Source organism: Chlamydomonas reinhardtii, chromosome 14 (genome assembly GCF_000002595.2).
Source record: "Chlamydomonas reinhardtii strain CC-503 cw92 mt+ chromosome 14, whole genome shotgun sequence".
NCBI lineage: Eukaryota > Viridiplantae > Chlorophyta > Chlorophyceae > Chlamydomonadales > Chlamydomonadaceae > Chlamydomonas > Chlamydomonas reinhardtii.
In genome coordinates, this window is record NC_057017.1 from 1,795,997 (window position 1) to 1,820,663 (window position 24,667).

General features: G+C 64.5%; 7 protein-coding genes across 7 annotated transcripts in view; 5 read left to right on the forward strand and 2 right to left on the reverse strand.

Moving 5' to 3' along the window:
- The window catches only part of CHLRE_14g619900v5 (uncharacterized protein), a 4,763-nt gene extending 4,738 nt beyond the window's left edge, over positions 1–25 (forward strand). The window contains exon 6 of the mRNA XM_043070164.1: positions 1–25. This exon is cut by the window's left edge and continues 688 nt beyond it. The gene's annotated coding sequence lies outside the window, so the exon portion shown is untranslated.
- A 1-nt stretch (position 26) lies between these two features.
- On the reverse strand, positions 27–1,962 carry CHLRE_14g619950v5 (uncharacterized protein). Its single transcript, XM_001690252.3, has 2 exons — positions 1,637–1,962; positions 27–1,185 (listed from the first exon to the last, which is right to left on the reverse strand). Exons 1-2 carry the CDS (start codon positions 1,802–1,804, stop codon positions 1,000–1,002), a joined length of 354 nt encoding a protein of 117 aa, XP_001690304.2. The 5' UTR covers positions 1,805–1,962; the 3' UTR covers positions 27–999.
- A 200-nt stretch (positions 1,963–2,162) lies between these two features.
- Positions 2,163–6,204, forward strand: CHLRE_14g620000v5 (uncharacterized protein). Its single transcript, XM_043070165.1, has 5 exons — positions 2,163–2,445; positions 2,713–3,156; positions 3,502–3,786; positions 3,988–5,333; positions 5,563–6,204. The coding sequence occupies exons 1-5, from the start codon at positions 2,365–2,367 to the stop codon at positions 5,747–5,749; spliced, it is 2,343 nt and encodes a 780-aa protein (XP_042916838.1). The 5' UTR covers positions 2,163–2,364; the 3' UTR covers positions 5,750–6,204.
- Positions 6,205–6,216: 12 nt separating this feature from the next.
- On the reverse strand, positions 6,217–9,872 carry CHLRE_14g620050v5 (uncharacterized protein). Its single transcript, XM_043070166.1, has 5 exons — positions 9,608–9,872; positions 9,297–9,353; positions 9,136–9,199; positions 7,097–8,945; positions 6,217–6,879 (listed from the first exon to the last, which is right to left on the reverse strand). The coding sequence occupies exons 3-5, from the start codon at positions 9,192–9,194 to the stop codon at positions 6,712–6,714; spliced, it is 2,076 nt and encodes a 691-aa protein (XP_042916839.1). The 5' UTR covers positions 9,195–9,199; positions 9,297–9,353; positions 9,608–9,872; the 3' UTR covers positions 6,217–6,711.
- Positions 9,873–11,862: 1,990 nt separating this feature from the next.
- CHLRE_14g620076v5 (uncharacterized protein) lies at positions 11,863–12,825 on the forward strand. The gene has a single exon (XM_043070167.1). The coding sequence runs from the start codon at positions 12,063–12,065 to the stop codon at positions 12,303–12,305; it is 243 nt and encodes an 80-aa protein (XP_042916840.1). The 5' UTR covers positions 11,863–12,062; the 3' UTR covers positions 12,306–12,825.
- A 157-nt stretch (positions 12,826–12,982) lies between these two features.
- Positions 12,983–16,604, forward strand: CHLRE_14g620100v5 (uncharacterized protein). The gene is made up of 2 exons (XM_043070168.1): positions 12,983–15,002; positions 15,186–16,604. Exons 1-2 carry the CDS (start codon positions 13,356–13,358, stop codon positions 15,498–15,500), a joined length of 1,962 nt encoding a protein of 653 aa, XP_042916841.1. The 5' UTR covers positions 12,983–13,355; the 3' UTR covers positions 15,501–16,604.
- Positions 16,605–18,127: 1,523 nt separating this feature from the next.
- CHLRE_14g620150v5 (uncharacterized protein) lies at positions 18,128–24,647 on the forward strand. The gene is made up of 11 exons (XM_001689795.2): positions 18,128–18,351; positions 18,440–18,552; positions 19,408–19,484; positions 19,885–19,985; positions 20,292–20,336; positions 20,578–20,679; positions 20,949–21,068; positions 21,322–21,390; positions 21,661–21,740; positions 22,004–22,090; positions 22,529–24,647. The coding sequence occupies exons 1-11, from the start codon at positions 18,226–18,228 to the stop codon at positions 23,082–23,084; spliced, it is 1,476 nt and encodes a 491-aa protein (XP_001689847.2). The 5' UTR covers positions 18,128–18,225; the 3' UTR covers positions 23,085–24,647.
- Positions 24,648–24,667: the final 20 nt, after the last annotated feature.

A 24,667-nucleotide genomic window follows, 5' to 3' on the forward strand; every position in this document is an offset into this window, starting at 1 on the left:
CTGGTGCCTGTAATGCCCTTGTCGGCTGTGCTTACACATCTTTTGGCATCGTGCGCGTTCGTTTGATCATTTCCTTGCAGCATCGTCGATACCGTATCTCCTATCGCCCCGCTCACCAGCCTGCACCAGCCACCAGCCCAACCACACCAGCACCAGCACGAGCACCAGCCGGCCAACACGCACCAGCAGCAGCACAGTCGCCCCGCTGCAGCTAGACTCTGGCGTTATACCTGGTACACAATGCCCCCGTGGTGCCATCCCCCCGCGCGCGTGTGCTTTCTCTTTAGCAGGACGATTGGTGAAAGTTTGCACTTTGCAGCCGTGATCTGAAACCAGGGGAGGAACCTCCCCTGTCTGAAACAGCAGACGCCTGACGGTCCCTGTCCCGATGCAGTTGAGCTCTAAATGAAAGCAGCAAGCACCCTGTTCATTTACGGTACGGTATGCCCATTTCAGCGGGCAGCATCACACCGGTACCTTCACGCACACGTCGACCCCAGCACCTGAACACCTCTACCTCCAGAACCTGAAGACCTGCCTGCCCGCCAGCCGACGAGACTGTTGTATTGTTTGTCCTTCGGAAACGCCCGGTGCCACGACCACATCGTCGGCGGGCATTGCACTGGCTGCGCATGAACCTGGCAGTTCAGCTTCACACGGCACACGGCATCTTTCCTCCCGCTCACAACAATGCAGCTACCAGGGGCTTTGGTCAGACACCGCCACCAATTCAAACCCCCTCACCGCCTCTCCACTCGCGCCCGCACACACCTCACCTCACCGCTTGCTCTCCAGCCCCACACCCAAACCCCTGTCCTCCCCCCTCTCCCCTCCCATCTCCCCTACACACCTACTTGCCCTTGCTCGCCTCCGCCTTTCCCCTCTGCTGCCGCCCCCTCCTCTCCCCCCTCAGCTGCTACCCACCCTCCTCTGCAACCCCTCCTCTGCACCCCCCCTTCGTTTAGCTGCTACCCCCCTTGTTTAGCTGCTACCCCCCTCCTATGCTAGCCCCTCCTCTGCATCCCCTGCCGCCGCCGCCTTCTTGTCTGCCAGCGAGCTGAGCTGTGGAGCGTAGTACTCCCTGTGCTTCTCCATGCACTCCCACAGTGGCCCCATCACCGCCGCGCAGCTCTCCACGTCCTGCCGCCCCGCCGCCTTCACGCCGTCCACGCAATCCAGCCAGACCTGGCGCGAGAGGGGCAGACGCGGCGGCACCGGGACAGGGGCGCGGCGCGGCAGAGGTGCCGGTGGAGGCAGCGGTGAAGGATAAGAACGGGAATCGAGAAAGATCCCGGCTAATGTTGCAAAGGTAACGTGTCAGAAGTGAGGCCGGGCGCGAGGTCGGGGGGGGGGGTCCGGCCCGCAGGGCGGCGCCACGGCTGGTGGGGCCAACTGGGGAGGGCGCACCTCCTGCCATTGTCGCCGGAGCTGCAAACCCGCGCCTAGGTCTGGCCCCGCAACCCCGCCCCGCCGCCACAGCCTGTCAGTTTGACTGACTGACACCCGCCCTGCACCCCGGGTCCTCTCGCTCCATGCCACGTCACGTACGGCCTGACACGCCGCGTGTCCGCATCCCCGGCCCCCCTCCTGCCTTCTCCCCTGCCTTCTCCCCAACACCTCAGGCACACAAGCGCACCTGGAACGGCTCCTTGCACCCGCCCGCCTTCATCCACTTGCACCAGCCGCATTCCTCCTCCTCCTCCTCCTCCTCGCCAGCTTGCTCGCCGATGCTCGCGCTGGGCCCGGGCTGCTCAGCCTCCTCCGCCTCGGGCTTCTTCTCCGCGTCCTTCTTCTCTGGCTCCATTGATGAAAGCTAGTTTTATATGAGCTCAGAGCTCGAAGCTATATGGAGTTGAGCTAAAGACGGCTGGGCTAAAGTGGCGAAAACGGTGTGATGGATTAGTCGCTTGATGGAGTGAAGTAGCAAAGGTCGGATGATGACAAAATGTACGTTGCGAATCGGTGCAAATATATAGGCGGCGACAATCGCAAGGTGAGACATACGTTGTTTTGGGTCGAGCACCGCACATGCTGCACCGGAACTTTCCCATGCAGGTCTCCGCCCCGGGGGCTGCCCTGTCGACGCCCTCTCGCGAGGCCCTACACATCCGCGCTCCCCGACCAACTTGCAAACAACTAAACATCTTGCATTACCAGCTACAGTACACGCTGCAGCTTCCACTTCCTGGCCCCGCGGGTCAACCCTAAACACGCAAGCACCGTCAAGCACTGCTGTGAGCTGACTCGGTGTCCGCGGGGCAGCCAGCGCCTCGCCCGCGCCAGCGTTCCAAAGCGCATCATTCGGATTCGCATCAGGCAGCGAGCCGCAGCAGCAGGACCAGCCACAGCAACAGGGCTGCGCCTATGCTGCCCGCGGCCCCTGGCACTGGTGCAAGTGGTGCGAGTGGCTCAAAGCGTTCGCTGTGGACGCCGCAGCTACCCCAGGTAATTATCCCCACACGTGGCAGGGACTTTGACAGTTAGACTTTGCGCTCGCGTGTGCGCCTGTCCCAGTTTGCGTGAGTCTGCAAGCCTGAGGCTCCTCACATGGCCCAAAAATACCCCTGCTCGCTGTTGTCGCCCTACCTACCCTCCCGCGCTCCCCGAACGAGGCCATCAGGCCGCCGGGCAGGCAGCTGTTGCCGCCACCCCTCCCCGCCGCTGCCGTCACCCGTCTACATTGTGTGTGATTGCAACCCATCGGGCCCGCAGGCCGCCGCGCTACCTCCAGGCGGAGGCGTCATAGCCCCCAGCGGAGGTGCCCCGAAGCCCACCGCGGCTTCAGCGGAAGCAACGGTCACGGGGGCAGGCATGGTGGCTGCGGCGCTGGGTGGCGAGGAGGGCGGCGGGGAGAAGGCCAGTGGTGGTGGGCGACGCCGCGAGGAGGCAGCAGAGGCGCCAGCGGGGCCGGTGGCAGGGCAGGGACCGGTGGCAGGGCTGGAGCCGGTGGCAGGGCTGGAGCCGGTGGCAGGGCTGGGACTGGGGTCCGGCGACGCGGCGTGGGTGCAGGGGGCGTCCGACTCTGGAAGGCTGGAGGGGGTGGTAGTGTGTGGGGCGGCGGCGGCGGGTCCCGGCCCCAGCAACAGCAGCAGCAGCAGCAGTGACAGTGACAGGCGGCAGCAGCAAGGGACCGCTGGCCGGGGTCAGGGTCAGGCGGTGAGTGCTGCAGGCCCGGAGGCAGGCGGCGGAGCAGCGGGGGAAGGGACGGTTGGGCCGCGGGATGCGGCGTGGGCGGCGTTCAAGGTGGGTCGGGTGGAGATGGGTGAGGGTGGAGGTGGTGCGGGCCGCGCATGCACATCCGCAGTCGGGACGGTGGGGTGCCGGTGCGGGGGTGCTAGACGCTGTCAGTGAAGCACGTTGTGGGTTTTGAAGCCGCAGGGCCTGGCCTGCTGCCTTCGTGTCACGCCACGCCGCGCCATTACCGCAACGCAACGAAATGCAACGCCACGCCATACCGCGCCCCACCCCCGTAACGCCCTACGCCCGAACTGCCTGCCCCAGGAGGACCAACGGCTGCTCCGCACCACCGCGGCGCCCGCCCCTACGGCTGGCCAGGGCCAGGGCGGGCGCAGCGGGCTCCACATCGCCACCTGGCAGCAGCAGCAGCAGCAGCACCTGGAGAGTGCGGGGCCCGCCGGCGCTGAGGCAGGCGGCAGTAGAGAGCAGGGGCAGGGGCGGGGGCAGGGTCAGGGCGGCACAGGGGCAGGGGCGGCTAAGGAAGCGGCGGCGGCGGTGGGGGCAGATCAGCCGGGTGAGGAGCAGGCGGAGGCGCGAGAGGCCTTCGAGGTGAGGCAAAGAGCGAGAGGGCCGCGGGCGTGTGCGTGTGTTGGGAGGGGCAAGAGAGAGGAAGGGGGGTGAAGCACGAGCTGCGGCTGAGGCAGAGGACGGCTGGGGGCTTGGAGCAACCGCACTGGTCCAAACCAAACCCATGTCCCGCTCTTACCCTTCCTCCATCCACCATCTCCTTTTCTCGTCCTTCGCTTTTAGGAAGACCGCAACCTCCTACTCAGCACCAGCGCCACCGCCTCTGCCGCCGGTCTCCTCAGCCCCTGCGCCGCCGCCGCCGTCTTCGCCCCCGGCGCCGTCGGTCCCTCCTCCTCCTTCGGCTCCTCCCCGCACCTGCTGGCGCCTCTGTCGCTGTCGCCTGGCGCCATTGCCGCCGCCACCCTCGCCGCTGACGCTGGATCGCACCGCCGCCGCTTCCAGACCGGCGGTTACCTGTACGGCGCCGGTACGGACGAGTTCCGCGGTTACATCACGGTTGGCGTGGATCCAGGCGAGATGGATCTGGCGGCGGCGGCGGTTAATGACGACGCTGGAGATGCGGACGGCTCGTTCCACGGTTTCAGCCGTACACTGGGCATTACGGCTGAGCCGGCGGCGCCGGCTGTAGCAGCAGCAGCAGCGGCAACAGGGGAGGCGGAGGAGGCGGATGCCGGAGTGCAGGAGGAGGGGGCGGCGTGGCCTGCGGCAGTAGCAGAGGCGGCGGCGGCTGTAGCGGCAGCACTGGGTGGCGGCGGCGCGGGCGGTGGCGGCGGCAATGCAGCGGGCGAGGCGGCTGGGTACAAGGGCCTCCAGAGCGGGCGGGGAGGCGATACGGGGGTGGCGGGAACGCACGGTGGCGGTGGCAGTAGAGGCGGGGGTGCCGACACACCGCCGCACATACACATGCCGCCATCCACGCCGCCGCCGCACCTGCCCATGCCTGAGCGGCCCTCCTCCCGCCCCATCGCCATCCCCGCGCCCCACCACGGCCCGACGGGTGCTGCTGGAGGTGATGCAGCTGCTACTGCCAGTGGCGGCGGCGGGCACGCGGCTGTAGCAGGGCCCGCCGCCGACAGTAGCGCTAGCAGTAGCAGGGGCAACGGCGGCGGTAGCGGCCGTGTGCGGCGTGTGACCTTTGCTCCCGAGGTGGCTGGGCAGCAACAGCAACAGCTGCTGCTGACGCCAGAAAATGATGAGATATCCGCGGCAGCAAGCAGTGCGTGGCGCGCTAGCAGTAGCAGCAGCGGCGGCGCTGGTCGCCTGGGCGGCCTCGGCCTTGGCGGCAACGGTGGTGGTGCTGCTGCGGGCGGCCGTGGCAGTAGCAGCAACAGCTTCAACGAGTTGGCGGCGCTGGCAGCAGTGCCGTACCAGCTACTGCCGGGCAGTGAGCCGCTGGAGCCAAACGGCCCAGCAGGTGGCGGCGGCAGTAGCACCTGTGACGCGGCTGCTACTGCTGGTGCTGGTGCGGCCGCCTCCGGCGGCAGTAGCACTGCTGCTGCCGGCGTCAGGGCCGGCGCTGCCGCGCGTGGGGCGCTGGTGCTGCTGCCGCTGACGGGGGCTTTGGGCTGGTAGGTGAGGGATGTGGGTCGGGTGGGATTTCGCGATACCGGTATGTGGTGAGGGAGCGCGGGATGTGGGTCGCATGCCAATCCACTTCGCTTCTTTCTTCTCGTGCTCCCTTCCGGGCTGCCTGCACATACCTCAGCACGCTCGCGCATGTTCTGGTATCGGTGCCGACTACCCCCAAACCCTGCCCCTGCACCGCTGTCTCCTCCGCCCATCACCGCCACGCCTCAGGGCTAGCTGGCGCCTGCTCATGAGCTCTGACCGCACCGCTGTGGCCCTGGCGCTGTTGGGCTGCCTGCTCACAGCCGCCGCCGCCTCCACCACCACCTACCTGGCCCTACAAGCCGCAGCAGCAGCCAGAAGTGCCGGCACCAGAAACAGCAGCAGCGTCGATGTCAGCAACGTTGACCTCTGCTGAGAGGTCGGGGCTCTTGGTGGTGGTGATGGTGATGGTGGTGGTGGTTGGGGGGGGGGGGGCGGCACCTGCACATGTACCCGCACCTGCAATCCTGGCGCTAGCTGTGGTGCATGCGGAGCTATAAGTATGAGGGCCGGATGCGTCTCAAACAGGAAGGCTGAGATGAAGGCTGGCTCGGTTGGCAGGCTGAGTTGAAGGCTGGAATGCGGAAGGCTGGGTGATGCACCTGGTGTGTGTGTAATTGATGATTGGAATATGCGCAGCCGAGGTGGGCGGGCATGAGGTAGACGTGAACTGACGCGAACGCAGGAGCAGAAGCCTAGAAGAAGGTGGATGCGGGAGGTCGGATACCGTGGTTGTGGTAGGCACAGTGCTGGGCAGGGTACGTCTGGCCAGTTGCCCCTAGGATGGCAAGAGGGGAAGCTGCAGCGCTGGGCAGTTGGATGAAGGTGGTGGCCACGTTTGCTATGTTAATTTGTCCGGCCATGACCAGAGCAACCAAGGTGGACTGCGGACTACAGCTTCTGCGTCAGTGCGCGGAACCGAGTCGCCATCATGCATGCCTGCATTCACATCGCCCAACAGCAAACACGTGAAACAAACTGCTGTATGTGCCGTACTGTTTGCATGTGGGTGTACCGCGCAGAATTGTATGTATACCGTACGTGCGCACGGCAGCGACCAGGCAGATTTTGCTGCGCTACAACACATGAACAACCCTAGCTTGTGCTCTCGAACACGCAGTGCACCATCATGTGCGATCTCCAGTGCTGGACACGTGCTTCATTTGCCAGCTTGCGGGCTGGATGCGTGGGCTGGCCGACACCAACCGCATTGTTCGTCTTAAAAGCATTCTCATAACCTGCTTCGCGCATCTGGACAGCACGCAAGCTCAACACTTAGCAGAGGGGGGGGGCACTGCCGCAGCAGCCCATCACCATAGCACTCCTAGAATCCACTCCTCAGTCCCAATCCATCGCCTCCTCCATCTCCTCCACATCCCCCTCTTCCATCTCGTCCATCTCCTCCGCGTCCTCTGCCGGCTCCGGCGGCAGCAGGCCCTTTGAGCGGAGCCAGTCGACAGCCATCCTGTTCTTGGCGCACCGCCTTGCCTGCTCCTGCTCAAGTGCCTGTGTGTGAAGTCAGGCCAGGTTGTTTGAGTGAATGACGCTTCCGTCCCTCCAACATGCAAACCACAGGTGCTTTCCATGCGATGTACATTAGGCGGCATCATTGGGCATGCAACACGTCAACCCAGCGCGCCGAGCACCCACTGCCTTCGAAGCACAAGCGACCTCCCCGAGTCCCCTGGCTATATTGGGAACCCCGCCCGCCAATGACTCGCACCTGCGGCGGGCGGCCCTCCGCCTCCAGCTCCGCCACGGCCCACTCCAGCGCCTCCTGGCTGCCGCCCTCCGCCACTGCGCCCAGGTCAACCGCCGCGCCGCGCTCGCGCAGCTTTCGCAGCAGCCGCAGGCTGGCGCCGGTGCGGGCCGCCCCGGTGAAGGCATCTGTCCAGGCCTCCACGTCAAATGCTCCCTTGGCCTCCGCTGCCAGGTACAGCAGCGATTGCTCCGGCGCGGAGCTGAGGCTTGCCTCGTTCCGCGCTGCGTATGCAGCGTGGCGGGCAAGGTACTTGGCCCCGTACTTGTCCTGCAGCAGCTGCAGGGTGGACAGCAGGTTGGCGTCCTTGGCCGCCAGCGTGTCGCCCACAATTATGCGCAGGCCGCAAGGAAAGCAGAGCGTGGCCGTGGACGTCTCGGCAAGGTCCTCGTACGGCTGCATGTCGCCCTCGGGCCGCCACAGGTAGGCAAGGGCGTCGGCATGCCCCTTAATTAAGGCACAGTTGACCGCCTGCTCGTCGTCCCTGATACCCATGCCATTGAGCTGCTGCAGCCGCTGCAGGTAGTCCTGCCGCAGACTCACGCTCGACCAGACGTTCTCCACCATCTGATCGAAAGGCGGGAGCTCCGGCTCGTCCGACTGCTCCTGGTCTGCCTGCTCCTGGTCTGCCTGCTCCTGGTCTGCCTGCTCCTCATCACCCAACCCGACGTCGCCCTGCAGGCGCTGCTGCAGGAACTGCACCTTCTCCGCCCAGCAGGCCGTGCTGCTGCCAGCCGCCGAGTCCAGCAGGCGCGCGCCAGGTCGTCCTGCGAGCGGCCACTGGTCGGCCTCGGGCAGCCCGGGGGTGTGCTGCTCAAAGAGGCGCCACAGCCACACGAACTCTGCTGCGGGGAAACCCTCGGCGGCGGCAACCAGCAGCGCCATCCGGGCGTCAAGGCGCCGCGTATCCTCATACGCGGCCTTCCTCGCCTCCTCCTCCTCCGCCTCCGAAGGCGGCGGCGAAGCCGCTGTGCACCCCTCTGATGCCATCGCATCCGCCCACAGCGCCTCCGCCCCGAGCGCGTCCGCTGGCACCCCATACACCAGCGGGAAGGTCGCCATAAGCTGCCGCACCAATGCCACGTGGCCCCAGCGCGCTGACGTCTCGACGTAGCCGGTCTGGGGCCAGACGTTGCGGACGATGTCGCAGTCGTAGCCGTCGTTGTCCTGCGTGCTGAGCTCGTGGCCGCGCTCCTGCCGCAGCCAGGTGATAAGGCGCGCGTGGCCGCCCATGCACGCGCCCGTGGCCGCCGCCTGCAGCAGGTCGTCTGCTCCTGCGTCAAGCAGCAGCTCCAGCGCCGGCTGCTGCCCTGCCCAAGCGGCGGCCGTCACGACGCCCTTGGTGGGCGCCACGCCCTTGGGCAGCAGCAGCAGCTTGCAAGCGTCCACGTGGCCTGCCGCCGCTGCCGCCGCCAGGACCTCTGTGTCCATTGCGCAGCCACAGTGCGCCCGCGCAACGTGCCAGCTGGCGGCGTGGCCCGAGGACGCGGCCAGACATAGCAGCCGCCGGCGCTGGGGAAGGCTGAGCGAGCGCCAGGGCTCGGGCCGGCCCCACTGCGCAGCAAAGGCGGCCTCGGGCCACGGCTGCTGCGCACGGTGCGGCTCAAGCCAATCTTCGTCTGGCGCCATGAAGTTCGGCCCGTTGCGGTACCGCCGCGGCAGGCCCAGGTGCAGCGTGGCCGCGGTGCTGCGGTTGACGAGTGCAAAGGAGGTGGCGTCGTCGGGGTGCAGCAGGGCAGCCACATGGCGCACCGCGGCAGGAGACAGGCGGCTCCAGCTGTCCGCCGGTGCAGGGGCATCGCTCCCGGCGGCACTGGGGGCGGGAAGAGGTTGGTGGCGGCAGCCGTGTGAGCAGTGGAAGTACGAGCGCACCGTACGGTTCCTTAGGCCGCCGGATTAGCGCACGACACGACATGACACGTGCCCAGACTCAGGAACCAGAGCTCCATCGCCCTACGCGGCCCCGCGTAGCCACTAACCATGGCGCCACGGCCCCGCCGTACCTGCTGCCCGCCGACGCAGCGGCTGCCTGGTGCTTGGCCTCAAATAGCTGGGCCTCCATATTGCCTGTAGGGCGGCAGACACGAAATGAGTGCACGCTTTGCGCTTTGCGATAATTGGCGCGAAAGGTCAGCGATTGCAGATAGGCCAGACCAGCACGTACCGGCCAGACTGTCAGCAGGCTGGTTGATGTCTATGGCTCCAAAGCTTGTCAGAAGCCCTGCGAATTTGCGGGTTTGGGGCGGAAACTGTAAACATATCTGCGAACGCTTGGCTGTTGGAAAGCGCGGCCCTTCGCGCACCCCAGGAACCTCAAATCGTAAGAGGGGCACCTCATAACGGGAATGCAGGGGCAAGCGCGCTGACCAAGGCTCTTGCTGGCAGTTCCGGCACGATGCAGCCCCCGCCGGCCGCAGCCCCCCGCAGCATCCCCCGCAGAGCTGCGAGGCGTCACCTATGCCATAAACCTCTTACCTGGACAAAAGCGGATCCAGCAACGAAGGAAGAGGAAGGAGATGGGAGCTCCCGGCGCTGACGCAAATGACGCAGCGCACGCTGTCGAGTGTTGACGGTGCGCAGAAAGTGGATATGGTTACAGGTTATCTGGTGATGCTGTTTTGGTTTTAGGCTATGGGAGCTTGTGGCAGTGCTTTGGGAGAAAGAGGGCCAAACTCAGATGAGCCTGGATCCAAGCAAGGATTTGCCTGAAGCCCTGAACTGTTTTCGCCCCTTGCTTTAAGTGCACATAGGATAGCCTATGCACCTGACGGACTATGAGCTGGCCACCAGGCCCCGCGCTGAGCAGAAAGCGGCGGTTCTATATTGAATTTCCGGTCCCTTCCACAGTTCCGCATTTGCATACATGCATTCACATCAGATACACAAAAACCGACACATAACGCAACGATGATACCATTGACTATGTTCGCCTGGGCGCCTACGCCGGGGCGCCGGCACAGCGTGCTGCGCGACACCGCAATGCAGCCTGTGACAGATGGGGCAGTCTCCGGCGGTGGCAGGGATACGAGTCGAAGCGGCATCACTCGTACGCGATGCAGTTGCATGGAGGGGTGCATACAACTTGGGTGGTGAGGTAAGGAAATGCGGGCTGTGGCGTTCAACCGCGTGTTTGCGCTGTGCAACCTGCCGTGTCGTTCCGCTCGTGTATGGATCTTGGCTGTTGTTCGTGCGTTTGCCGGTTTGTGCTGTCACGACGCCCGATGCCTGCTCCCCGCATCCGCACGCACACTCAGGGCGGCGAGGTGGGTACCTGTGAGCAGGACCAGCAGTGAGCTATGGCAGGGACCTGTGGCAGGCAGTGTCTGCAGTGAGCGGGGGCGCGGCCCCAACAGGCCGCGGCGGCAGTCGCCTCCTCTGGACCCTTCGCGCCTACCATGGACTCACACCAGCAGTTCTACCTGTATGGGTGGGTGGCCAAAGAGCGGCTAGAGCGGGGGCTGGGCTGGGCTGGGCTGGGCCGTTATCGTATGTTGGAGGGGACTGTTGGATCCGGCTGACCTTCTAGCGTTCTTGGTTTGAAGTACATGTTAACAGGAAGGTCAGCTCCGGTCAACGCTGCCAACATCCGTGCCAGCTAGCGCACTGTCAGCAAGTTGTTAGGGTTGTTCGGTAAGCTTGAAGGGCTGGATTGGGCACTGTCTATCAATGCGTCACCGGTGTCTTTTGACACCACCCTGGACTCGGAATCTCGGATGCTGGATGGTCGGGGAGAGCGCTGGGATAGGAGCAGTAGCGCCAGCAGCAGGCAGCAGCAAGGGGCCAGGGCCAGGGGTTGAGTGCCGTGGGACCGGCGGCAGGCAGCGCAGGAGCAGTGTTGCTACGTAGGGTGTACTTCCGCTGACCCTCCCAACCCCCTCCACGCCACGCCACGCCACGCCTTACCCCTTCCCACTCCGTTCGGCCCCCTCCCCCTCAGGAGTCAGGACTGGGGCCAGGGCTGGGGCATTGCGACAGCTGCTATTGAGTGGCTCGGAAGGCCGACGCTGGAGAGTGCGGAGTGTGCGGGAGGCCTTCGAAGGAGGCCTTGAGGCCGGCGGCTGTGGGGCAAAGGGGCAAGGGCAGGTGGCGCAGGGGCGGCGGCTGCACGTGCGGAGGCAGCGGGGCGAGCTCAGCCGTGTGGGGAGCCGCCGGGTGAGTGGCAGCCTTGCAGGTGGTGGCGCGTGGGGCATTCGAGGTGGGGCAGCGCGTGTGCGTGGGCGTGCATGTGAGGGATAGGGTCGTAGGGGGGATGGAGGGCCGGGGGATGGAGGGCCGGGGTCGTGGCGGAGCCCATTGCACAGGAGGCGGCTGGGGACACGGGTTGGGCAGGGGGGATTACGGATGGATGGGCTGCGAGAAGGCAAGAAGACAAAACTTTTGTCTATCCATGCGGCGGCTGTAGCTGCACTACTGCTGGTGCAGGTGCGGCCGCCTCCGGCAGCGGCAGCACTGCTGCTGCTGCTGCTGCTGCTGCTGCTGCCGTCAGGGCCCGTGCTGCCGCGCGTGGGGCGCTGGTGCTGCTGCCGCAGACGGATGCGTTGGGTTGGTAGCTGGGGGATGTGGGTCGGGTGGGATTCGGCGACATATGGTGAAGGAGCACGGGATGTGGGTCGGCCGGAAGTGGGGAGTTGGGTCGTGGGTACTGTAGGGGCATGCAAGGGCGTGAAAGTGTGGGCTGTCCCCTCAGCTGCCCTTGTGCATGCCACATGTCAGTGCTCACGCCATCGGCTCTATCCCTGCCCCTTGCGTCTCCCCTCTCACCCGCCGGCCAAGCACCTCCCGCCCACTGGTCTTCCCTCTCGCGCTTCTCTGCCCACCTGCTTGCGAGGCTGCGACGCAGCCCTGCCGCACACACACTCCATAGCATCCCCTCGCGCCCTGCCCAGCACCACCGCCAACACCCGTCGCCGGATATAGGTCTCTGCTTTGTATGTGGTTGGGAAACACCTTTCCCCCTCACCGGCCCACGCCCCCACCATGCCTCAGCGCTAGCTGGCGCCTGATCATGAGCTCTGACCGCACTGCTGTGGCCCTGGCGCTGTTGGGCTGCCTGCTAACAGCCGCCGCCGCCTCCACCACCACCTACCTGGCCCTACAAGCCGCAGCAGCAGCCAGAAGTGCCGGCACCAGAAACAGCAGCAGTGTCGATGTCAGCACCGGTGGCCTCTGCTGAGAGGTCGGGGCTCTGGGTGGTGGTGATGGTGGGGGCGGGTTGGGGGCGGGCAGCGGAGGGGCGGCCCCGCGCCCATTTGCACTTGCTGTTGATGGGCGGGGTTGGTGGCGGCGCAGTCCCTCGCCAACCTTGGAGCTGGCTGATGTGGCGCGATGTGAGGATGACTAGAAGTAGGACCTGGCAAGACGTTGAAGGCTGGAATGCGGAAGGCCGGGTGGGTTGAAAATTGGACGCGGTTCAGTTGTGACAGCCGATCGAGAATGTCGGGCACAAGGTTGACGCGAACACCGGAGCTGAAGACTAGAAGGAGGAGGAGGAGGATGCGGAATGTCGGATACCTTGGCAGCGGTAAGCGCAGTGTTGGGAGGCGGGGGAAGGCATCTGGCGTTTGGCGGGCAACTGAGGGAACCGTAACACGGGGCGGTTTGAGGTCACAACGCAACCTGTATGCTGGAGGCAGGCTGCCAAAGCGATCGCGAGTCGGGTAGACATGTGTGATTGTGTGTAAGCGCACCGCATACTCGTGGGTGCGAAGGGCTCGGGGAGACACGCGCACAACGATGGAGCAGCTCGGCATGGAGGAGGTCCGTTGCCAACGGGGGTATGACACCGAGTGCCCACCAAGGCAGTATATATATAGAAGTTACTCAGCTTTATTGCAACACCATGGAGCTACCCACGAGCCTACTCGATTTGCTGTCACTGCCGACACCGGCCCGCCAGCTCATTTTGGGCGGCAAGTTCGATAAAGACTTTGCTGGCTGTCGGGCGGTGTGCCGAGGCTTCAGGGATGCCTTCGACAGCACCGTTACCGAGGCACACCTCCATATAGACGCGGCGGCTGTGAGGCTATGGACCGACGGGCAGGCCCCTCGTCCCTCGCCTCTCGTGCGCTTCCCGCCCTGCGCGAAGCTTGCGATCTTGTTTGCGGGCGCAAATCACGAGCTCATTCTTTTCTTGGCTCTGCTCGGCGCCACGCCCGAGACCCGACAACAGCTCCCAGGCGTGCGCAGCAGTGGAAGGGTCGCCGTGATCGACAGGCCCGACTCGATGCCCAATTTGTATGCGTCGCTAGGGGCACAGCTAGCATGTCTAGAAGAGCTGAAGCTGGAGGTCAGAGGGCCCTTTGACTGCTGGTGTGCCGACGGAGACAGCGAACGCGTCGCAAACGTGCTGGCCATGCTAGCCGAGAACTGTCCGCGCTTACGGCGCCTTCAGCTGCCGCTGTTGGGACCAAAGGACATGGAGCACCTGCGGCCGCTGTCCGGCTGCGCGCAGCTTCGCGAGCTGGTGCTCAAGACAGGGGCAGGAGGGCTGACCACCAGCGATGGCGGCGTGGCGGCACTGCAGCAGCTCTCTCAGCTCGAGCAACTGGCGCTTATTAATTTCGACCTGCCGCGCGAATACAGCAGAGGGTTGCTACAGCAGCTGATGAGCGACCGCCGGCCCCCAGGCCTGGGGCACCTTACCATGTTGGAGTCGCTCGAGCACGGCGACGGCGTGGCCGGCTCCTGCAGCATCACATACCAGCACCCCCACCCGCCGCTGCACCCGCCACCAGCAGCGGTGGAGGGGCTTGCCATGCCTGCGGACGCGGCGGCGCGAGGTGCGGGCGCAGGGGCGGGAGCGGCGGAGCCGCCCGGCCCGTCAGCCCCAATGGTGGCGGCGGCGGCAGCGGCGGCAGCAGCGACGGCAGAAGCGCCGCTGCCCATAATGCAGCGTGTTGAGATTGGCGGGCTGTCCTTTAGGCCGTGGGCGATGCCGGCCATGGTCCTAGCAGCCGCGGTCCAGCTGGGGCAGGACTTCATTCCGGAGCTGGTCATTGCAGACATAGAGCCTGACGAGTCGTCACTCGACCGCCTGCGACCAGACCAACCGCTGCCACGATTGGCGGCTGGCTCCGAGCGGATGGGGTTGGGCCGCCTGTCGCTGACGGGTGGTGCTGACATGAAGTCCGTCTGCTCTGTGTTATCATTGATGGGGCTGCCGCAGTCTTTGAGGCTGCACCATGGAGAGTGGAGCTGGGACGACGACCTTATGGGCGGCGGCCGCAGGTACCGCCAGGCGGCGGCGGCGGGTGCTGCTGCTATGGCTGCTGCAACTGGCACTGCCGGTGCGGCGGGCTCAGCAGCAGCGGAGCAGCTGCCGCCCGGCGGCCCGCCGCCAGACCTGAGCTTGGGCGCAGTCGACCTGGATTCCGTGCTGGAGCGGGGGCTCGACCGGCTGTCGGCGTGGGGGCTGCTGGACGGCAGCAATTGCAGCGACGGCGGCAGTGACAGCGGTGGTGCCAGTGACGGCAGTGGCGGTGACAGCGGTCACGGCGGTAGCAGCAGCAGGCCCAGCAGGCGCGTGAGTGGCGTGGGCCCGGCTCTCGCAATCCTGCGAGGCGTGCCGCCGCCGTATTCCATTTGGGTTAAGGAATGGCAGGACGATGTGGTGGGTACGTTAGGAGCGGAGACCGGCATATTTGCCGGGCTCGACTCCAGCACCATTGAGCGGCTTCTGCGTGGCCCTAGGAAAATGGTAACACTCGTGCCGCCGCGGTCTGTGGTGGTTGAGTGCGCATCCCGCAGCGACGCGGAGGAACTGGTGGGCCTGGTGCGACCCGGCAAGGAGCAAACGGTGGAATTGGTGCCGTTGCAGCCCGGCGAGCTAGCCCTCCCTGCTGGCCACCACTTCCGGCAGTGCGTGTCCGAGGTAAGATGGGTCTGCCGGTGGCTGGCGCAAGCGCGCGCTTGTGTAGGTAGTCGGTGGGTTGCGTGTGAGCGTGCACACTCGTTCCCCTTCTACGGAGCAATGACAAGACTTGCGAGCTTTACTGTACCTGCATCTTGCTCGCTGCTTCACCACATGTGCCTGGTGCCGGCGGCGTGCGTGCAGGTGCTGCTGGAGCTGTGGGCGATGTCGGGCGGCCCGGGCGAGGGCAGCGGCAGCAGCGGCAGTGATGCCGCTGAGGAAGGCGACGGCAGCGGCAGCAACTGCAGCGACGGTGGCGGCGGCTATGCGAGTAGCGACATGGACAGCGACGATGGCGGCATCAGCAGCGGCGCCGGGGATGGTTGCAGTAGTCGTCACGGGGTGGAGCTGAGTGCGGAGCTGCACAAGCGGCTGGAGAAGCTGCTGGAGCTGGACTACGAAGTCAGCATCAATTGGGAGGTCCGGGACTGGCGCGACTTTAGTAAACGGGTATGGTAGGGCTCTAGGGTTAGCGGGTGGAAGGGGCGCAGTGCTGACACGGTATTGCGCACTGCTGCGGGGGGGGGGCAGCTTGGCTGTTCACACGTGTAGGCCAACGGAACTGGCGGGCGGATACGAGGAGTATGTTATGTGCTGTGCATATAGTTTGGGCAAGCTGTGCACGTTGCGACGACTTGCGTTATGTGGATGGCTTCACAACGGCGCAAGCTCAGCCCACATGAGTGGGGCCGGGCGTGTCGGGGCTGCTTGCACTTTGCGCGGTAACACGGAACACATAGGGGTCTGACACGTGCCTGGGACGGGGCAGAGGGCTCACAGGTGACACGACGTGTTTCCGCGCATGTGGCTTTGCTCGTGTAGCGGGAAACGGAACATGTGTGCGCAAGGTTGTCCAAGTTTGATAGGGTTTCTGACGTTACGTTTGCGGGTAGTTGCGATCGGGCGGCTATCGGCACCGCACCAACGGCGGATGTTTGTTGAGGTGCTAGGTCTTAGCTGTGGCAGACTGCGACTGACGACTGGGGGCGACTTGTGCGATGAACGAAAGCAGTGCAGCAGCAGGCCCGGTCCTCTCGCAAGATTAATGAGCGGATGGCGTGCAAGTGCGGATGAGGGAGAGCATGCCCTACTTGACTGTAATAAAATGAGGAGTGAACGATACCCCACAAACGGTACCGACCGTGCGCGTGGCGATTGTCGGAGTTGAAGGTACGGTAATAGCTTTCTTGGCTCCGCATAACTACATGACCACAGACCGGGACTGATCGAAGCACAGCGGAGGTCAGGGCAAGCATGGCGGCTGCAGTGGTGCTGGTTGGGGAAAGAATGAGGCGGGGCCCAACAGCCCGGTATCTTTGACGTGGATCCGGCCTTGTGGTTGGTCAGCAGGGTCGCCTACGGCCAGCCGGGCAGCCGGGCTACAGCGCCACAGCACACCGTGTCAAAGGAAGTGTTGGGCAGCAGGGATGCAGGGCCGCAGACATTCGGAAACGGCCGTCGGTGCAAGGGCAAGGCAAGGGCATGGGCAACAAGGGCCAGGGCCAGGGCAACAAGGGCCAGGGATGATGCTGGGGCAGGCAGCGGACTCTTCATCGCCACAGCAGCTACTGGGCGGTCTGGCGGGGCGGCGCACAGGGTACAGCGGCACAGGGGCAGGGGCGCCTCCGGAAGCGGCGGCGACGGTGGGGAAAGCTCAGCCGGGTGGGGAGCAGGCGGAGGCGTGAGAGGCCTTCGAGGTGAGGCAGCGAAAGGGCCGCGGGCGCGTGCGTGTGTTGGGAGGGGCAAGAGGGGGAAGGGGGGCGAGGCACGGAGCTGCGGCCAAGGTGTCTGCTTGGGGCATGTGGACGGAGTACCGGGCAAAAGGGGCTGAGCCCCTCCACAGTCTGAAGCCGAACAACCTCATCGCCCGGACAGTCGGGGTCGGTTTCCACAGGCACATAGCCAAACCCGGTGCCTATCTAGCAGTCGCGATGCCACAGCAGAGCCAACCCGCAGCCAGACGCAGCACAATTGTCAACAGCCGCACTACTTGTCATGCCGCTACGCATGCCCTGCCAGCCCCACCACTGACCGCTACCAAGACACCAGCCGGCTCCTCAGCCTGCGCGCTTGCGCCGCTTCTTGGGCGGCGCTGCGCTCTCCTCCTCCACGTCCAGTGTTGCGTTTTTTCAAGCACGTCAATTTAATTCTGCGCCTCGGGCTCTTTACCTCGCAACGAGTCGCCACAGTCGCCGTCAATTGGGGTCCATGGACTGAAAAGTTGCCGGTGGCCTCTGCTGGTTGTAAGGGTGAGCCGGGTACCCAGCCGAGCCAACTTGGGCTGCTTGCGCGGGGGTTTGAAGCTGGCTGGAGCGGGTCGCCGCGGCAGTCCAGATGCCTGCGCAGGGGAATGGCAGATGCAGCGGCGCCCCTACCAGCGCATCTGAGCTGCCTGTCGTAGCCACCTATTTGCGTGGTAAAATGCCGCAAGAGGGTCTGGATCATGCCCGCCCAGTCCCACCCCGCCTCCGTAAACTCAGTAACTTCAGAGTCCCCGAACTCAAAACCCCCACACGTTCATGGGCAGCGTGTAGGTCTGTGTAGGTGTACCGTATGCCGTATGCCAGTACTCCGGCCAGCTCCGGCACGCATACACAGCCACACTACTGAGCTGAGAATGTGGACCATGCTGGCCTGTACTGAGTGCGTGCTGATACTTAAGCAACCACAACACCTTTATGTATGGTGCGAGCTGCCGAACTGCGCTGCAGTTGCAACATTAAACGGTCGTGTCCTGTACGGTATCCTCTCCTGCCGTTCATCCTCCCTCATGTCATGACATTGGCCATAACATGATGCTTACGGGGCACGCCCGTGGGGCACGCCCCACGCATCGCTTGGCGGTCCGCTAGTGGCACGCACGCACATCTGCGCCACGCAGCGGATGCTTGCGCGGATGCTTGTATGTGATGGGCTGCGGCCATGCCGCTCCATGCGCTACTTGAAAGCTCGAATTGAATGTCGTGTGTTGCGACCGTTCAGCTCGCAAGCGACCGGCTGGTTCCGGACATGGCAGGACCCACGTCCATCATACCCGCACTCTTGTGAACAAGTCGCACCTGCTATGACTACCATATGTTCGTTTCCTTGTAGACGACACTATTAACAAAAAGCTGGGCTGGTGCGCGTCTCCATTTCCTTGACCCACCACTCGTCAAGCGCGTAGTCGTATAAGGCTTTCATTATGAAGCTTGGACTTAGGATATACGAATGCCGTTGCCGGCAGCTGGTGGCTAGGGCTGCTGGGCGAGTTGGAGGAGCGGCAACCCGGCGGAGAGTTTGGAGCACAGTCGCTGCCCTATCTGGGCAGGCAAGTAGCTATGTGTATATGTGCAACAATTAGAAAGGCGTCGTGACGGGCACGACTAAACGCCTCAACGCGACCTGGCGCGCTGCAGGCCTCAGCTGCTCGGCCAGGGCCCGAGAAGCCGACTTCGGCATGGCCAAACATCACTCCTGTTATAAAAGAGAAGATTGCGATGTTCGAGGGACTGCAGGGCGACGATTTCAGGTGTGTGCGAAGAGACAGCTCAGCGGCAATGGCGGGGCTCTACTTTGTTCGGTCAGCGTTACGCGAAATTTGATGGGAATGCTCGTGTTTGCGGGTGGTTCACCCGTTGGGCCTGCGTGCTAGGGGTGGGGGCTGGGCTGCCAGCCACGGGCATACGGTGTGGCGCTCTAAAGCTTCCCCGACCTCAACGCGTTCCCGGCTGACACGGCAGCTGCCCCGCTTATGTTGCACTGGCGCGTGGCACTTGTGCTGGGGCCGGGGCCGGGGCCGGGGCCGGGGCCGGGGCTGGGGCTGGGGCTGGGGCTGGGGCTGGAGCCGGGGTGGGCGAGCGCATAAGGCTGCAGAGCGTGGCCACACGACGCCTTCGCTCTGTCCAGCCCACCAAGCTATCTAGGCGCCTGGCGCGTTTAGATGCGGCCAGGCCGACCTCCCCAGCAGCTCGACCAGGCCACTGGTTGATCAGGTGCAGCCACTGTAGCGGCTGCTGAGTGCTGACATGCCGCTGGGCTTGCCGTGCGCGGCGACCCGGCTGCGCACCGGCCGTGTTGGGGGTAGGGGAGCAGTGCGCAGCGCGGCAGTGGTGCTACCGCAGACTGGCCTTGCAAGAGCAGGAATGAACACGAGTTCGGGCCGCTAAACCGGCAGCCGCGCGCTCCTTGCGGCACCTGGGGGCTGCTGCAGGTCAATCGTGTTGTGGTTTGGTATTGCCTCCCACATCCTGACGCCGCGTCGCCTCCAGCCAGCCATCCTTTCACGCTTTCCTCCATGCCGCCCGTGCCTTGAACCCTCCCTCCCTCCACCGTGCCCCGAACCCTCCCTCCCTGCCCTTCCTCCGTCCCGCTGTGCCGCACGCAGGCATCCGCTGGACCAGCAAAACACCAGCATGCTGCGGGCGGTGCCGGGGCTGGAGATGGTGGCCAAGAACTTCATGGGTGAGGCGGAGGCGGCGGGGGCGGATGTTGGGGCCAACGGAGTGGACTGAAGGGTGTTGTTGGGGGTGGCGGAGGCGGATGGCGAGCGAGAGGAGCCGAGTGGGGCTAAGAACTGAAAGGCGGCCTGATGGGGCGCGTGGCGGCGGAGGGCGTTTGGAGGGTTGGGATGGTGGGGCTCGTGGGACTGGTGGGGCTGGTGGGGATGACCGGGCCACCAGTTCGGGAGTTCGGATGCTTACCGCCATTCACCTGCACCTGCACCTGCACCCCGTGCCTTCACCCGTACCTTGCGCGCGCTGTTACCATCCTACTCATTCGTCTGCCCCCGTCACACGCCCGTCCTGCCCGCCCCTGCGTCCCTAACGACTGTCTTGCCCGCCCCTGCCTGTGCCCCTGCCAGGCCCGGTGGCCGAGCAAGTGCTGCTGCTTGAGAACATCAGCACCAGCATCAAGATCGGGCCGGAGCAGCTGCCCTCCATACACAAGCTGCTGGTGGACGCGGTGGGTGATTGCTAGGGCGGAGTGGGTTGGATGGTTTGATGGTGGTTGATGGGGTGGGTGAGCGGGTGGATGTGGTGGTTAGTGTGAGATAAGGCAACCGCCCCGGTGCAGCCCATTCGGGGCTGGGGCTGGGCGCTGATGGGAGCTAACCGACTAGCGTTGCGCCGTCGTGGTGTCCGCAGGCCACACGGTCTCTGTCGCCATGCCCCGCCATCGCACGCTGCCTTGACCCGCCCTCGCCTTCAATCCCGTTTCTTGCTGTGACCTCACGCGCCTCATGCTGCCGCCCCCTGTCCCCGCCCGCAGGCCCGTATTCTGCAGATGGAGCCGCCGGAGCTGTACGTGCGCCAGGTGCGGCCGTGGGCAGCCCGGGGCAGCCGCGTGGCGAACTGGGGTCTGGGGGCCTTGGGGTCTGGGGTCTGGGGGCTGTGCTGGTGTCGTTTGGCGGTTTGGCTGAAGGACTGGAGCAGGTGGAGGGGCTCGCGTTGCTTGAACCGTTGGTGCTATGTGCTGACAAGCCCGCCCGCTCTCCTCACACTCGCTCCGCACACCCCACACGCCCCACACGCTCCGCCCCACTCCCCCACCGCAGCACCCCGTGCCCAACGCCTACACACTGGCCATCGCCGGGCACAAGCCCTTCATCGTCATCCACACCGCTCTGCTGGAGCTGCTCACGCCCTACGAGCTGCAGGTGCGCGTGTAGTCATGACTGTGTGGACGTGAGCGTGTGTCAGTGTTACGTGCATTAGAGAGCACAGGGAGAAGGGTGGACACATGCAAATGCGCAAGCAAAGCCGGCAAGATCGGTGTTGCATGCCGTACCGCGCGGGCGAGACGAAGGTGTGGATGTGCGTGCTGTTTGTGGCCGACGCATCCCTACACTTACATCACTCGCTGCTTTGGCTTGCAATTTGACCAACCTCCAACCTGCCATCACACAACCGCAACCCCGCCGCGCAGGCTGTTCTGGCCCACGAGCTTGGGCACCTCAAATGCGACCACGGGCTGTGGCTGACGGTGGCCAACGTGCTGGCCAGCGGCACCGTGTCGGTGCTGCCCGTGGTGACGGGCATGGTGCAGGTGGGCTCGCGGGAGCTGTGTGTGTTTAGTGTGACACTAAAGGGAAGGAAAACACGCAGGGCTGTGCGCGCGCATGCCTGGGGATACCGTAACAGGCAGTGTGGGGCTGCCGTGGTACTAGCGATGCCGCCAAATGCAAGACGCTGCTGCTTGCTACGAACCGCCATACCACCACATTACAGCACCGTCATGCAATTCAGCACACACATCATCGCGCCAGCAACGCCACCACCACCACCAATCACACCCGCAGGAGGCGCTGCTGCGCTGGCTGCGGGCGGCGGAGCTCACCTGCGACCGTGCGGCGCTGCTGGTGGCGCAGGTGGGCGCCTTTTTGGGGAGGGGCGCGTGTTTGCAAGGGCAGGGGTCCGCGCCCGGTTCAATACAGTGCGGTGCGGTACAGTGCGGTGCGGTGCGGTGCGGTGCGGCGCGCAACACCACGAGACCTCGTCTCCACGCGCTTCTTGCACTGCATGCCCGGGTTGGACGACGCTTCCCCCTGTGACACCGATCGTAAGCTTGGGCACACCGCATCACCTCTCCCCCTCCCTCTCAACTCCCTCTCCCCCTCTGAACCCCTCCTCCCCCTCAGGACCCCAAGGTGGTCATCTCCGCACTCATGAAGCTGGCGGGCGGCTCGCCCTCCTTCGCCTCCGAGCTCAACGTGGACGCGTGAGTGGGTTTGTGGTTTGGGTGGTTGTTGTTGTGGGCTCTTGACGTGAGGAAGTGAGAGGAAGTCTTAAGGTGGGCCAAGGTGGTTCCGGGCGTGATGATCTTTGCGGTGGGCGAAGGTGCGTGATGGCGACTTGGCGTGGACAGGGGCACGAACAGGGTGGCGCAAACACACCACGGCTGTCTCGCGGGCCGCCCTCCTTCCTTGCCTGCTTTTTGAACGTTGTCCTTCTTCGCGTTCCCCTCCTCGCTGCCTTCCGCAGCTTCCTGCAGCAGAGCCGCTCCTATGAGGAGGCCACCAACAGCCTGCTGGGCTGGTACCTGCGCAACGCCCAGACCGCGGCGCTCAGGTGCGGGCGTGTGTGTGTGTGTGTGTGTGTGTGTGTGTGTGTGTGTGTGTGTGTGTGTGTGTGTGTGTGTATGTGTGTGTGTGTGTGTGTGTGTATGTGTGTGTGTGTGTGTGTGTGTGTGTATGTGTGTGCAAATACCAGTCCTAACTAAACCAAACCAAGCTTGAAGGGGACGAGGCAAAGTGGGGCGTTGGAATGGGGGCTTGCATAGTGGGGTCGGAGGCTTGCACGCGAGTAATATTGGCGTGGTGCCGGCAAACAGGCCTGTCTGGGCAGCTGGCGGCGCCCACCGTGCTCCCGGACTCCCTGTACGGGCTTTCTTGCCGACCCTAGCCTTGCCCTCCCCCTGACTGCCTGCGGCTGCAGCTTCTCCTTTCCTTCCGGCAGTGGTTCACCGTTAACCCCTGACTCCCCTGCCTGCCCCTCCTCCCGTTGCAGCCACCCGCTACCGGTGATGCGCGCCCGCGAGATCGACCGCTGGAGCCAGAGCACGCAGTACAAGGGCCTGGTCAGCAAGAACCGCAACCACCGAGTCCAGGTCATGACCTCGCCGCAGCAGCCGGGGCAGGGCGGTGCCGGCGCCGGCGGCATGGGCTCTGCCAGCGGCAGCGGCATCGCGGGCGCTGGGTCAGGGACCGGAGGCGGCGGCGTGAACGGCGTGGGTGGCATGGGCAGCGGCATGAGCGTGGCTGGCGTGGGCGGGCAGGTCTACAACATGGTCCGCTCGCCCGCGCCGCTGCACGCCAGCAGCCCAACCGGCGCCACCGGGGGGCCCGTCGGCGGCAGCGGGAGTGCCGGCGGCGGCGGCCGGGGCGGCTCCGCCGCCGCTGCGGCCATGCCTGGTGGCCGCACCGCCGCCGCGGCGGCGGCGGCCGCCGGGCCTGCGCCGATGGGCCCCACGGCGGGTGGTGGTGGCGCTGCGCGCCCGCCGCCCATGATGACCCCCGCGGGCCTGTGGGGAACGTCGCTGGGTGGCGCCAAGCCGCGGCGGTGAGGCCGCAAGGCGGTGGGGCTAGGAGCAGCTGCAGTTGCGTTTGTTCATGCCGCTGACGTGTGACAGATGTGGCGTTTAACGTGCTGCTCGCTAGCTTGCAGCTTTGCGGTGTCGCATGCAGGCGATCTAGGCATGCAATTGCTCGAGGTGTGGAAATGGCTTCATTACCAGTTTGCCAGTTTACCGCACGGCTACCAAACAGTTTTGTCTTACAGTTCGTGTGACCATGACAGTTGACACGTATCCATACTCGCATCCCAGCAACCGCACTTGACACCGGCATGTGCATCGCCGTGCGCAATCAACATCAGCGTATGTTGATCGGCAAAACAAACGGGGCCAGCTGCAAATGAGTTTCACGCTATGTGGCGTGGGTGACATGCGTCGGTGACGTTCGTCTGTGTATTCCCGAGATTGCATGTGTGCGCCTGGGGCGAACTGTCGGAACACTGTGACGGTGTGCATCTTAGGAGCCGCACGTCTCTGTGTACGTGTACGGCGCTGGCAGCAGGTGCGCTGATGGCGGTGATGGAGCAGTTGGTGTGTCCATGAGCGTATTGGCAAGGGAAACTGTGTGTGCGTGTTACTATTCTCCTATATGCCCCGCAAGTGATGGGGCTGATGGCAACGGGTCAAGTGAGTTCAAGGGGCGGTTGCTCTAGGGGAAGCCGCACGGCAGGCGGCTGCTGTACGGGCGGCGAGATGGGCGCATGGGGACGAGGAAGGTAGGCCCCGGCGGCGGTGCACGGTTGTGTTGTTGAGCTCCGTGGCATGCCGTCAGTTGCTATTGGTGTTGTTGTGTGTTCGTATGTGTGTCCGCACCATTGCGTGTGTGTCGTATCAGCTGCAGGTGAGCATTGCGGTGAAAGGGAAAGTGGCATTATGAAGCCAAGGACGGGCCTCCATTGCCCGACTGGTGACTGCTTACGCTTTTCGCTACGTGTTGGTATTTTGTGTCGTAGCGCTGGAGGGCTTACGTGGGTGCAAGAAGTGCAAGACGTGCAACATAGCTGTGGGTTTAACTAAGCAGTTTGCGTGGGTTTTTGTACCATAACACTGCAAGCGGCGGCTTTGGCTCATCTCCACAATAGAGCCAAATGAACCGCTTACTGCGCAGCGCTAGGGGGGCCACACGCCACACGGCTACAAACGAGGACCTTTCGTTCAGCCGTGGTCAGGCACAGAGATATGCAGGCGCTGTGATGGAGGTTGTGGGTGCGCGGTTCGATGGCTCTTTGTATGATACGGTGGAACGTGTGTAGGTCATCAAGGGCCGGGGAATGGTGCAGGCGGAGGAGGCGCCACGTTGGCCGAAAGCGTTAAGGCGCTGAGGCCTGGGGTTCCATGAATCACTGGGAGACGGTGTGAGAGACTAAGGAAGTACTTATGTTGGTGAATGTGGCTGGGCTGTTCCTGGCTGCCGTGCTTGTGTTGGTCGGCCCTGGATGCGGCGCTGTGGCAGCAGGCCTTGGAGTTTGATGGGGCCCGGCGCGAGGCGCAGCGGTGACAGCATCTGCAGGGGCCATAACATGCGCTCCCCCTAGCATGTAAGGAGGTCTCTTTGAGTACTTCTGGCTTCCTGG